The following is a 13,981-nucleotide window of genomic DNA, read 5'->3' as shown; positions in this document are numbered from 1 at the left end:
TTATTATATATCAAAATAATATGCCAAGCGGTTTATTTGGAAAAATCGATATATTATGTTAGGGTCTACGAATACTAATATTTGTCCTTCGCTCTAACTTATACTGTTTTTTACAAAAGCTTGACGACGCTCGGCTCACTTATTTATTAATACATAAAGAAAAAAAGAATATCTATTTTGTTTTCTTGTGTAATATTTTAAATTATGTACCTTATTTTTTTATATATAAAATCATTATATTCTATTGTCATTCAGGTAAAGTATATAAGTCTAAATACAAATACACATTACAAATTACAATTTGGAAAAGTGTAATAAAACGACTAATTTTGGATATAAAATAAATTAAAAACTGTTTTAAATATTTATCGGTCACATACAAACATTCACACAGATAACATATTAATTGGATATTTAATTTTCTGATAATAAAATTACATACATTTTACATATCATTGTTAAAAAAGTATTTTTTTTATTATTATCAATAAAATTACATTAAGTTCATGTAAATAACAAATTGATGAATATATTCTATGATGCCATTTACCTATATGTGTGTAAAGTCCTCTCTATTGCCTTTTGTATATTAAATCTCTTTGAAGGAAAATCAAACGTTATTTCCTTCCTATCTGTTGCAATGTTTGTAATTGTTTTATATTTAGTATATAAATAAATAAATGAGTGGTGCTACAACTTTTAGATGTAGGCTCAGATTTCTGTATCTTTATACTTTCTCAATTTAATAGGAAAGTAAGTGATCAGCCTCCTGTCCTCCATATATTTCCTTCACCGTTCGAGTGAATGTTAAATGCGCACATAGAAAGAACGTAAGTGCACAGCCGGTATTCGAACCTACGACCTCAAGTATCAGAGTCACTGAATTGCATTACGTATGTATAATTAGTTATAAAAATGTTTAGATTTTATATTTACGTGTTTTGTATATTTTTTGTTGTCAGTTTATTTATTTTTTTTGTATTAAGTTACTGTAAAAATAGTAAATAAATAAATAGCAAGAAATACCTACTAACTAAAGAGTGTTTGAAAGTTAAACACTACAAATATATATTTTTATTAAGTTAAAGCAATCCTTTTTATATGGTCTTTTAAATAACTTAGGTATTAATACGCCGTGTCAGCTATAATGCGATTACATTTTACTTGAGTCAGATATTCGCCTTTATTTGCCAAAGTTGACGTAAATTGGAGAGTTAGGCTGCTCAATTTCGTAATACATTACTTCTCGAGTCAGTTAATTCAATTTGTAAATAAATACTTTTAAAGAAGCTTTTTAAAGTTGTTTCATTTTCTATTAATATTTATTTTATTATAATATAAGTTAAGAATATTTTAAATACTGTGTATTTGAGAGTTACAATAAATGAATAAAAAACTGATTGTTGAGACATTTTATTAAAATTTAAAATATAACTGTTTCGTTGTTTTCAGCGTGCTCAATCTAACGGAAGTGTAATTGTAGCAGATGCTGTCATCTATTGTATTGAATAAAACCCATTCAATGGAGTCTGGACATTTCTTCGCTCAAATAAAATAACTTTAAATATAATACAAAAACTGGACAATATTAAAATATATCTGAACACTTAGACGTTTGTGATATTCCTCCTATTAGCATATGTTTCTATGTAAATCCAGGAGAAATTAATCTCCGCAGCAATGGATGCAAATAAGTATGGATTGGTCTGATTACAACCAATCGTACCAGACTTTATTCCAACCAGTTTCCCATCCAAGAATCGCAGCAATGGTGCACCAATGTCACCCTGAAACAAATTTTTATTTTTAAGCAAAAACCCAAACTATGTAAATCTAAGTGATATTATTATTAACGAGAAATATGATCATTGCACCAACTACAATTTAGTTCAATTTGAGACCAACACAAGAGCTCTTACTTAAATAACTAGTAAGGCACTATTCTCAAATTCTTTATGAAAAAATGTGTTAGAACTTATTTGTCATTGCTTTATGAACTAGATATTGGCTAAAATCAGTAAATTGGAGCGTTCTTATAAGAACTTTTAATATGAAAAAAAAAACAATTAATTGACAATAAATTTACATTTACGTTCGAGTTGTCAAATTTTGGAATGGACCAGATTAACTGAAGAAACTTTACACCGCCCATTGTAGGACCAACTATTTTCTTTGATAAGATATTGTATGGAGTTGAAACCATTACACGACGCTCTATACGAGTTGAAATGAATCATTCAACAACTAACAATAGCAGCCACGGTGTAACATAAAGTTATAAAGTATCTAAAATAACTTTATAACTTTTAAGTAAAATAAATATATATATATATATATATGTTTATATATAATTGTATATTAACTTACAACACAACTGCCTCGGCTCTCGTCTGTTGTAGCTTCTGCACAGATTTCTTCCTCCGTCACCACTGCAACATCTCTCAATTCTTGCTGACATTGACGCAAGGTTAAAATGTCCACAATAATATATTGCAAGATATTTGAATTTTCTCCATTTTCCTTGAAACATATACCTATATGTACTATATACTAGCAATGCCCTGTGATAACACTCGCGTAGATACCGATCTCGTGGTGAAAAGTCTAATAATTCGGACTACTTTTATAACATAAAAGTTTAAACTTACTTAGTTTTTAATTACCTTCTTTCAGATTATTCGATACACACTAAAATAATTCATGTAGAATGTGCGACATTAGTCAATTTAAAAACACTACTCTACTCTATTGGAAAATTCTAGATTTTTTTCACACCTTGTGATTGCAATAATACATTTCATTAGGGATGTCTTTATTTTTGAACTTGTATAGTCAGTCAGTAAAGATGCAGCTGTCTAATGGTGAACGAGCATTTGAAATCGGTCCAATAGTTTTTGTGTAAAAGTTTTACAAGCATACATACAAAAACGCAAACGTTTCCTCTTTGTTATTAGTATAGATAAATTAATGTTTTAACCGAATATACTACAATATAATACATGCTGTATTTAGAATGAATATCAAAACGAATCACAAATAGTACTGTTTTTCTAACCTAAATAATTGATCTGGTAAAATGTATGTGAAGGTAATAATTGAAAATTTTATAAAAAAATAATAAAAATTCTCGAATCGGATTTAAAACATTTCCTAGGGTGTTTAAACTAAATATATAAAGAAGGGTACTCAATTGATCAAGCGTTATACAATGTTTTAATTTCCACGATTCGGGAGGGGCAACGGTTTAAATCCAAATCATAAATAAATAAATATATCTAATGCAACGTGTTAATTTTATAAAATTCTTACATCTTTGTTTCCCCACCCAGATAATATACATCGGAATCCATCCTCTCCCTCTTCTGCTAGCAGTATCTGATTAACACTCTCATTAAATTGTATGTCCTCTGAAACTCTTAGAAGGCTAAGATCATGATTCAACGTATCGGGGTTATACGCAAAGTGCTCAATAATTAAATCAATATCATACGTTGTTCCTCCAGACGATAAGTCATTTGTTCCAACTAAAATTCGGAGATCTGCGGCTTCTTTTCTAAAATTTAAATTTCATTAATTCATTCAAACAATATATTCGCCATTGCTCGATCTAATAGATTCTAGTATTCGATTTAAGTGTAATGTGAACACGGGTTTTTAAGGATTTCTTATACATCTCACATCGCATTTCTAAGTCCAACAAGTATGTAATGTAATGTATGTGTGTAATTGTATGTACTTCTCTGATTTTTCGACGCACCTTTTTAGTTGAATTGGCGCTGCAATTACTAGGTTAATACTTAGTTTAAGATTTACCATCAAAACTAGGAAAAAAGAACTTGAATCAAACGTATTAATAAATTGTATTTACATTGTGATGAAAAAGGGCAGATAAAATATTTCACTTCGTGACTAAATAAAAATAAGTGGCGCGTCAACCGCTATTTTAGGGTTATAAAAATATTTCATGATCAAGTCCTGTGCCTGATGGACCCCGTCGAATTTTTGAATCTAAGGCAAGCCGGTATCTTCACGATGTTTTTCTTCACCGTTCGAATGTTAAATGCGAAAATTGTGAACAAGAGATTAAAATTCTAAAGAGGGGAAAATTTGAAATTCGAAAACGTTTGCTGAAAACACACTGTTTCAAGGAGAAAGAATATATTTTTTGTAATGTACAGGAGGCAGACGGGCTGGAGGCTCCCCTGATGCTAAGTTTCACGACCACCCCTGGACACTAGCACTGCTAGAAGGCTCGCAAGCGCGCTGTCGGCCTTTTAAGAATTGGTACGCTCTTTTCTTGGAGGACCCTAAGTCGAATTGGTTCGAATATACTTCAGTGGGCTGGTTCTCATTAGTGGTGCAGAATTAGTTGAAGGAGCTGGTAATGGGGAGCTTCCACCTAGAGGTGAGAGCAGTACTCCATACGGAGCCAAATTTGTGCTTTATAGCATAGCAAGCGGTGGCGAAGAGGTGAAGCACCGCCACGCCTTGCTGAGCACACCAAGCTTCTTAGAGGCTAACTAGTCTTTCCTTCCAAATTACCGCGAAACTGAACGTCATTCGATATGTCAAAGCCTAGTATCCCGATCCTAGGTGAGGTTTTAAGGAGAGTGTCATCGAATAGAGGAGAAGCGACAAGGTGTTTTTTTTTAATGAAGAATATGAATATAATCTTAACAACAGTTGATACTGTGGGAATAGTGTATCTAGTATTAACAATTATTTTCTACTTTACCCCTGTGTACACTCAGCAGCAGTTAGAACAAATTCGGTACTAATAATGGCTCCTCCACAGATATGTGTGAACTCTCCTGAAATAATCGTTTGTACAGATGCTTGGTATGGTGCAGCATCTTCTGGAACATTTCTCACTTGACCTGTTTGAATTGAACACAAAATAATTAGGAATTTGGCAGTGCGAGTGTCCATGGGCGGTGTCACTTAGGTGAGCCTCCTGCTCGTCTGCCTCCTGTAACATAAAAAAAACAAAATGGCGAAACGATGTTAAGTTTTGTTAAATGTAAAAAAAAACATTGGCAGTATATCTTTTTAGGTCTAGACCTCAGATTTCTGTACAACCGGTCCAAGGAATGTCAGTTTTCTTTCCATGTACTAGCGAGTGTTAAATGCACACTTGCAGTTTTCAAGTTTGCCAGCCGGTTTAAACCTACTTCAGGATTGAGAGCTTCTTAGACCATTATTAATTGTAGTTTGATAATGACCAACCGATGAGAACCGTGAGTTTGTCCAGACGCAATGAAAGGAAACGTATCGTTTACCCCATCGTCTTGTCTTTCGTTTTACATACTTATCCTCCCGAATCTGTTGTTTTTTATTATATAATAGTATCCGATATAACTTCACACACCCTTAAATTTATATGTAATTAAATTAAATACTTGCCATGAATAACCAAAATACGAAATAATAAAATTATTAAAAATTCAAATCGATACATGTTCTGGCAGCAAGCGTTTGTAAATTACTTGTAATTAGTACGATTTGTTTTTAAATTTAACTCATTTATTTTGCATTAATGAGGTTGATGTTGACAAGAAACAAGGTCTACCGGTTTAGTAAGTACATAAAATTTTTCGATTAATTGTACATTTATTTTATTATAATTTTTGACTTTACTGGATTAAATTTTACACTGTACAAGGAAATTAATATCATTACTATTTCACGAAGGTTGTGGTCCTACGTCTTTCGATACTTCGTGGTTTCTCTCTCCCTACAATATGACTAGGCCGGCCATGCATCGTACTCATAAAAGGGTGACACTTTGCTGGTCATTTTTTGACATGATTATAATTACTCTTTAGAAATGATGTTCATGTATTAATCCTCAAGGCTTTTAGGGCGGTAGGACTAAGAGAGGGAAAATCAAAAGTACCTAACTGTCGAGCAAGTTATAAATAAATAAAAAATGGCTATGTATTCATTATTTTCTACCTTCATTTACCTCGATCAACTGTTAGCGTCTTTTTCCCACAGTATTGTAAGTGCATATTCCCATATCTGTGAGCCTTGGTAATGTGAAAAAACAGGTGAAACTGTTATTATTATATTAATCATATTTATTAATACCAAGTGATGATGGTACAAACATATTGTTAAAAAAAACTTTGGCGATTTAAAGCAGTGACTAACAGTTTATTTCCAGTTCCTCTTGTCCGTTAAACAATTTGACGACTAGCAGTTTTATTTATTTTAACTGTCGTTTCATCTACACTAACATGATTAAATGATATTTTGGATTTTCCTACGTCCATTAAGTAATACTGAAGACGGTGATATTCACAAGGGTATATCTCTATATGTATAGCCTGTATACAATATAAATACAACAATACAACAAACGTTTGTGTTAGTGCGTTTTACGAGATAGTTATTCGTTATGTTGGTCCCACTGTTTGTCAAAGCACCAAACAGTAAACACGCTTTTTCGAGTACCATGTTTTTTCCGAATTTTTGAGAGTTTGCATGCCAAAAACACTACAGTGTTGAAAGGGAACATGGTCTTGAAGGTGAAATCGATTTGTGAAAAACAACAATCTAAAAAAGGGCCCATAATTCCATTTGATATTTTAATTAATTTTAGTACGTCTTCGGGTTGCTGCAATGTCAGTTAAGCAAAGTAGGATCGCTTACCTCGAATAAGAAACTTTTCTTCAGATACGTCCGAAGTCTAAAACGACGTGTTGCTGAAAAAATGTAGGGCAATAAGCGATAAACATTGTTAAAATTACTGAAGAAGCATTTTCAAGTATAACTGCTGAAGAGTGGAAAGAGGAATGCAACCACGTGAAAAAATAGAAGATGAATATCACCTTCTATCTGTAGAGAGTGAAATTGATAATTTTATAATTGAATTATATAATTTATATAATTGAGCGCAAATAAAACTACATCTTTAAACCAAATGTCTGCCTCATAATGAAGGTAATTTATCTGTATGCAGTTGCTTACCCCAGATTTTGGTGATTTGATTTTAGCAACACTGATGACAGTTCTACCAACAAAACGGTGAAGGGAACTATCTCGTGAAACGCAGTACACGAGGCAACTTAAAAATTCCAAAGATAATAAATACGCCGGCTTTTTCTCTCGGACTACTCCCTCTGTCTTCTTTGCCGATGAGTAGAAATGCCTACAGGTTCAAATTTAATGACGTGGACAAAGATACCTGTTTGTCTTATGTTCCATAATAAACGTATTTTATTTTTATTTTCATATATGTTACTTAATATATTCCCCTCAGATTCCGAGAAGCTTGTACGTTAAACAGACTACATTTTAACGTAAGTCTTGTTTAAATATATCAGTTAACTATAGCCTTAACCCGGTTTCTATAAACATACAAATCGTACATTTACTAGTGGTGGAATGAGCATAATTGTATTTGGTCAAAATTTACAAGTTTTAACCGGGTGAACTTGAGTGTTTTGCTCTGGTCACAACATAATTGAGTTTCCTAATACTGTTTGTCGAAACTTATTATCTCTAGATGTTCGAGAAATATGCCGGCGAAGACAATATTTTCGCTTATCTTGCGTAATTTATGTGAAAAGTTTGTAAACGATTCGAGTTACAGATGTCGATCGAGATAAAATTGTAGCCACTTTTCGAGTCGCCTGCTTTTTGACAGTGATTAGTTATTATAGACAGAGTAGAGATTGCGTGTACATACCAAAAGTCAATTCTATTTGTTAACAGCCTACATATAACATTCGATTAATCAAATCAAATGCAAATAAAAATATATTAAAGAAAAGTACTGTCTTAACTTGCTGTTTTAATAACCTATAATCCTTGGATACACCACCAGTGAGAGTGGGACAGTAAGTCCCGATATTTCCAACTATATTTATCAGCAACTGTACGTCGTGAGGTTTGCACGGCGGTCAACAAAAAGAAAGAGGATGTTTACGCTTTCCCTGTGAGTTCCAATAAAGCGCCTGCTTGAAGAAGATAACCAGTAATGAAATTAAAAAGAATTATAATATCAACGTAAATTCAGCATATCTAAAAGGAATAAAACATAGAATAAAATTATGATGTGTAAATATTTAATATATAACATAATTTATACTATGATTTACCATCTTTCGCATGGTTGGATTAAACTAATGTTTCTTAACAAAACCCCTCATTAAAGCGCCCCATGCCCCAAAACGTCACCTTAATCGTCTGCAGACACGTTAAATACAGGAAGCTATAAAAATGTGCAACTCATAAATAAGATGATATTCGATTATTTTCGCTCCTTGGTGAGGGGATTATCCGACCCCAAGTGTGCAGTTTATGGTTAAATAGAATTTTTCTATAGAGTCACCCCTACGGAATGTTATTATAATTAAGGAACCCCTTTATTAACGCAAAATTTCAATTAAATTGGTTACTCGCTTATCCCTCGTCGTATTCTAATAATAATTAATACTTCAATTTTCTTACGAAAGTATGTAACGGCAATATTAAAAAAAAATATGCTCACCTGTTTTTCATTGTGGAAATTTACTATCAATATGCTTCGAATATAAACTAAAACTTAGTATTAAATTTATAAAGAATGTTCCTTTACTCCATAATTATATTATGGAATCTCCTTTTTTTCGTAAATTGAAGAGATTTCAAAGGAATTTGGTCAAAGATGAAAATATAAGTCATATAAACACATTGACGTGTGACCGCAGGGCCATTCCGAATGCGGCCACATTTGTCACGTGACTCGACCGCACCCGCGACCATCTGTCATCCTCTCCACTCGCTTGAGATGTGCCATAGATTAAAACATTAGAAGTACAATATTAATAAATTAGGTATTAAAAAATTACAAAACATGTATTAAAAAATGGGTAGTAGTAAATAAAATGTTAAAAATTACACAATTATAAAAACAAACATAAGGAAATAAATAAATAAGGAACGACAATTAATTTTTAATAGAGTAGGATATGTTCAAAGAAAAAGATAAGTATGAAGAAACATATATTTGGAAACATAATATAACTATTTCTTAGGAGACATATCGCTGTCTGAAAGCTGATAGCTTGTATTAGAGGTTCAATGGGAAATTTTGTAACCATCAACATCTCGAACTCCTCTAATCGCTTACTCACGGTTGAGCATTCATTAGATAAATTGATGCTACCCGCAGTGGCGTCTGAGACCGTAGTGCCCAGATATGTAACTAACACGTACGAACCTGGTCAGTTCATCGTGTTGGGCTGCGTCCTCTTGGACGCTTTCCCTCAATTTTCCTATTTATTATCATCATATAACAATATTTCAACAGAGAGAGGAGACAAAAACTTGATATTCTCTTGGTGACCTGTAGTACCTTTAAAATTGACATCTGAAACGTCGCCAGACTCACATTTCGAAAGTGTGGATGCTGCATCTACGTTAAAGACAAGTGTTCTGATGATGTACACTTTTGTTTTATTTAATACACTTGGATCTTTCGAAGAGTCATTACCAATTTCACCATTCCAATGCGCTCTCTAATTTCACCTACGGTGCCTTATATACTACATATATTTGGCCCTAAATACAAAAAATTACTGACAATGTCAAATTGATTTAAACATGTGTATCTTGGAAGACTATCGTCGTTTCTCGGTTCACTGAGTTCAGACGGATCAGCAACTCTATCATTTCAGTTTCTGTACTAAAATATAACTCCACCTTGCCAAATATCTGGTGTCTTATTCATAACATTTTCACCATATGTATTATTTTAAACTCATACATTATTATGATACAATTACAATAGCATACATCCCTGTGTAACACCATTCTCAAAACGGTAATGAGATGATCTCGCGGTATTGACGTGTTGGCGAATCTTTATTTCCTAGGTGTTTCACAATTGTTCCCAAATTACACAAATAAACGCTTTCCTGTCAACAAAGAAAATATTTTCTGAAATATTAAATTCATAGGCGATGACAATGATCAGGCATACAATTCAGAATTTGCACCTGTCCTCATTACGATTTCACATCTACATTAGTCATAATCTATGAACATTTCTCAAGTAGGCATCTGCTAGGTATCCGATTATTGCCCATTCCACGAGCGAGTATCGCCTTAAAATATTACCGAATATCATGGAGTGTAATTTCTAGGGTTGATAGTTACCAATGTATGGTTAGCAAGTAGGGTTGGAATGTTGTATGAGCTGCGTTGAACCCATTAATGTAAATTTTCTACCGCAATAATCGCCTGCATTACACCATAAAAACTTTTAAAAAGATGCCAATTTACTTTAGCAACACACAGACTTGTTTACTTGCTGGTTTTTAACTAAATTACAAAATGATTCAGTTGTTTTATGTGTAACCCCGAAATATAATATTATACAATCCTTTAAAAGTCAGTCATCTTTAAAGACAAAAAAATACATTTTTTATTAGCGAGCCACTGTAATGTTATACTTTCTATACTTGACAATACGGATAAACAATTTAAGCACGCACAAAACAACTGTTAATTGTTATTAATTTTTGTTATTCATTCAATTCATTAAAAAGTACCCATTTCCATTACAAAGAAGAACACTGATCAAAAGGTAATTTTCAAATTAGTTTTCCGTCATCGATTTGTAAGTAGTTTTAAAAATTAATACATATTTTATGATATTATTCTGCTATATAGACGCGTCGTTAAGTATTTAAGTGGAAAATTCGTAAAACGATTTTATAGGTCTTAAATTTTAAGAACTTCTTAATAAATATCAATATTGACGTAATCCTAAAAAGAACAACCTTTACAAACTTTCTAGACGCATATGTTCACTTTAAGATTAATATCTTTGCTTATGATATAATGTTTGTAAGAGAATCACTGTTTTATGCCATTAGACTGATAATTATTAGTGTGATAATAATTAAATGTGAAATAACTAAATTATTATAATAATTTAGTTATTTCACATTATATGCATATGTTATTTTAGTAATAACTCAGTTATTGAGAGAGATATACTATTCTGGATGGGATTACCGGCGAAACAATAAAGAAGTTAATTAAAACTGTTCTTATGTAAAAAAAGTTTTCTTATTATTTGTCGTACCTTCAAATGTCATCCGATATATTGGAAAAGTAAAGAATTAATATTAAACTTATCTAACACAAACAATGAATTGGAATGCCAAATCAGTGTTAGCGTTTTAGCGCGTTGTCAACTTAATGTCTAGTCCCCACTTTAAGAAGCATATATTTCAGACGCTTTCTCTACTATGACTTCAAGTACTGTACCTTAATACGCGATATGAAATGTGATAATAACTGAATCTTAGTGTTACACAATACAAAGCAGTCGTAATACAATAGTTAATCACATTAGTTTCATTATGAATATAATTTCAATAATTGTATGTCCTTGATTAATATAACATGATTGAGTTTAATTTTAATTGAATTTCGACAGTTATAATTAGTGCTCTAATTAAAATGTTCGCAGTGACGTTGGGTGTAATAAGAGAATCACATTAATTGTTAAGGTACGTATCTAGTTGATGAGTGGTTTATGGTTTTGCAAATATCCTAGGCTTCTAAATTAGAAATGTATCTGGGATATCCGAATTAATTTAACGTGTAGCGTTCCAAGATAAAGTGCTTTTAAATGCATTTTTTGTGACAGACTACGTTTAGACACCAGCTGCCAGTATTGGTTTCTGAATCGATTCGAGCTAGGGTTATGTCAAATAGGAGATGCCTATCCTTAAAGGGATTTTCTCTCTGTTGTCTATCTGGCACCTAATACTTTATCCTAAGTGACCCGGTTTGACTACTCTTACGTCTTACGTCCAAACACAATAACCTATCTCAATCCATTTTTTACCACCGGAAATAGACATCTTAACCCAAATATTGATAAAACTGTGCCACAAAAATACAAGTTATCTATGGTAGGTCGGATCGGTGTATTGTATAGACCTTTGTATGAAAATTTAAAGGTCAACTGTGCTAATATCCTATCTTAATATTTTAACTTACACCAGTTTTTAAAATATTCTTATTAAATCTACATAGTCAAACATTGTTTATTAAAACTAATGAAACTGCTATTTATTGTGACGTATCTTCGTTCTCGGCTCAGCATCAGCCAATTTGCTCCAATTTGTTCTACGACGTATGTACATATATGTCCTATCACCAACCCTATTTCTTCTAAATGTAAAGGAAATGTTGCAACTTAGCAACATTCATTGCTATACTGTTGATACCATTTACACTGGCCGTGCAGCCTTTTCATGCTGATAATGAGTGGTTTCAACTGAGTCAAACAATTTAATTTCATTGAAATTGACAGATGAAAGAATGAATTATCTAAATTCTCATCGTGTAAAAAATATTAACTGTTTTACACTTCATGTCCTATAACCCCTAAATGGGGCAGAGGGTATTTTTTAACTGTTATTATTATTAACTGTTTTATTTAATAAAAATATTTCGACTATTGAAGGTTGAACATAACTACATCAAACATATTATGAGGTTACCTAGTTTAATTTTAAAGTAGATAAAATCACTTGTTTAATGTAGTGCATAAATAGCCCATTTAGAAAAAAATTGCCTTGCCAACACTAACATACTACTTTGGTGACTTGTTACTTGCCTATCGGGCGAAGGGGCTACATACAGGTAAGTTTAAGTTTCAATTTATGTTAAGCTTAGGCTAAATAAGGTTACGTGTTTTGATTATAATATTTATTATTTACATTTATCTCGACAGTGGGGTATAGATAACTTTATAATATTAAATATGTACAATCAGTATGATAATAATAGTAGATAAGATATTATCTTATCAACAATAAGCTAATAGGTGTCAGCTAAAACGGATTCTATGAATACTAAGAATACTACTACGAATAAGGATACTTTAGAATTTAAACTAAACATGATGGATATATCTTAAATGTTCAAAATATAAGTATAGGTATAAAAATTAAAAAAATACTAATGTTTTCAAACCAATTTAGGTGATTCAGGTATCAAACACACAGAAACATTTCAGTCTAATATTCTTAAAAACTAAATAGAGTGTCCAGAATATAAATTTATTTAATTATTTATTTCTTTGCCGCACGAAAGTTCATTAGCGGACAGTTGTGGATAGAACGACCTCAAAGATTAGAGAAGCACGTTGGAGCACTAGGCCAACACTGTACAATTACATTATTAAAGTAGTCTAAACTGTCATTTGTTTTCACTATTTATAGACGTTACACACATGAATGAAAACACAGACCATGTGACCATGAAAGAAAGCGTTTCGTCTATGATACATTGCGTAAAATGACTTTCATGTATTTTCACATTTTCACCTTATAATTAAAATAAATACTTCCCATGAACAGAACACGAAATATTAAAATAATTAATTTCGATACATGTTCTTGCAGCAGCGCAAGCCAACCTCTGTTCTTAGTTAAAATTCATTCGAAGTTTATATATAAATCAAACAGAAATATGAATGCCCATATTTCAATTGTAAATACCAAAATTGTGTTAGCTTGTATCATAATTTGCGTCCATTGATGGCATCGCGCGAAATCCGCTTACGTCAGTGTTACAATTGAAAATCAATCATCCCCAAGTATACACGGTTTGGGCTCGCTTGTAATAAGTGAGTTTGCATTGCAGATCGGCTGTGCAATGCAAATACAAAAACTCGATAGTAAATCGAATTTTCATAGCATTTGTTGATACTGCTAGTGAGATCTTTTACGCGATCGTAATCAAAGAATTGTATAAGCCGCGCTGTTTATTTAAACCTGTACGATATTTCAGCCACCAAACACCAAAACATTCTTATTATGCTATTGCTTTGAAATATATACCGATATTATCTTAGACTTAAATATTAAAGCACAAGGCTAGTTTCTACTTGTCTATTAAGTAGAAAACAAACACAAAAATTGTCGGACTTGGCATTTCTTCAACGTAATAGTAGTAACGTCTTCAA

At 32.1% G+C, this 13,981-nt stretch overlaps 1 protein-coding gene across 1 annotated transcript; it reads right to left on the bottom strand.

Annotated features, from left to right (window-relative positions):
* Nucleotides 1-1,444: 1,444 nt before the first annotated feature.
* On the bottom strand, nucleotides 1,445-6,011 carry LOC110996675 (trypsin-like). The gene is made up of 5 exons (XM_045630476.1): nucleotides 5,966-6,011; nucleotides 4,736-4,877; nucleotides 3,310-3,553; nucleotides 2,368-2,520; nucleotides 1,445-1,787 (listed from the first exon to the last, which is right to left on the bottom strand). Exons 1-5 carry the CDS (start codon nucleotides 6,009-6,011, stop codon nucleotides 1,608-1,610), a joined length of 765 nt encoding a protein of 254 aa, XP_045486432.1. The 3' UTR covers nucleotides 1,445-1,607.
* Nucleotides 6,012-13,981: the final 7,970 nt, after the last annotated feature.

The sequence above is a fragment of the Pieris rapae genome, chromosome 12 (assembly GCF_905147795.1).
Source record: "Pieris rapae chromosome 12, ilPieRapa1.1, whole genome shotgun sequence".
Lineage (NCBI taxonomy): Eukaryota > Metazoa > Arthropoda > Insecta > Lepidoptera > Pieridae > Pieris > Pieris rapae.
Note: the sequence above shows the minus strand (reverse complement) of the source record. Positions and strands in the feature narration are given on the sequence as shown.

Coding starts and splice junctions, on each gene's coding strand:
- LOC110996675 (XM_045630476.1), bottom strand. CDS start 6,011: ATGCACTTACAATACTGTGGGAAAAAGACGCTAACAGTTGATCGAG. Junction 4,878..5,965: donor GACGCTAACAGTTGATCGAG/GTAAATGAAGGT, acceptor CAATTCAAACAG/GTCAAGTGAGAAATGTTCCA. Junction 2,521..3,309: donor CTGGGTGGGGAAACAAAGAT/GTAAGAATTTTA, acceptor ATATGTTTCAAG/GAAAATGGAGAAAATTCAAA.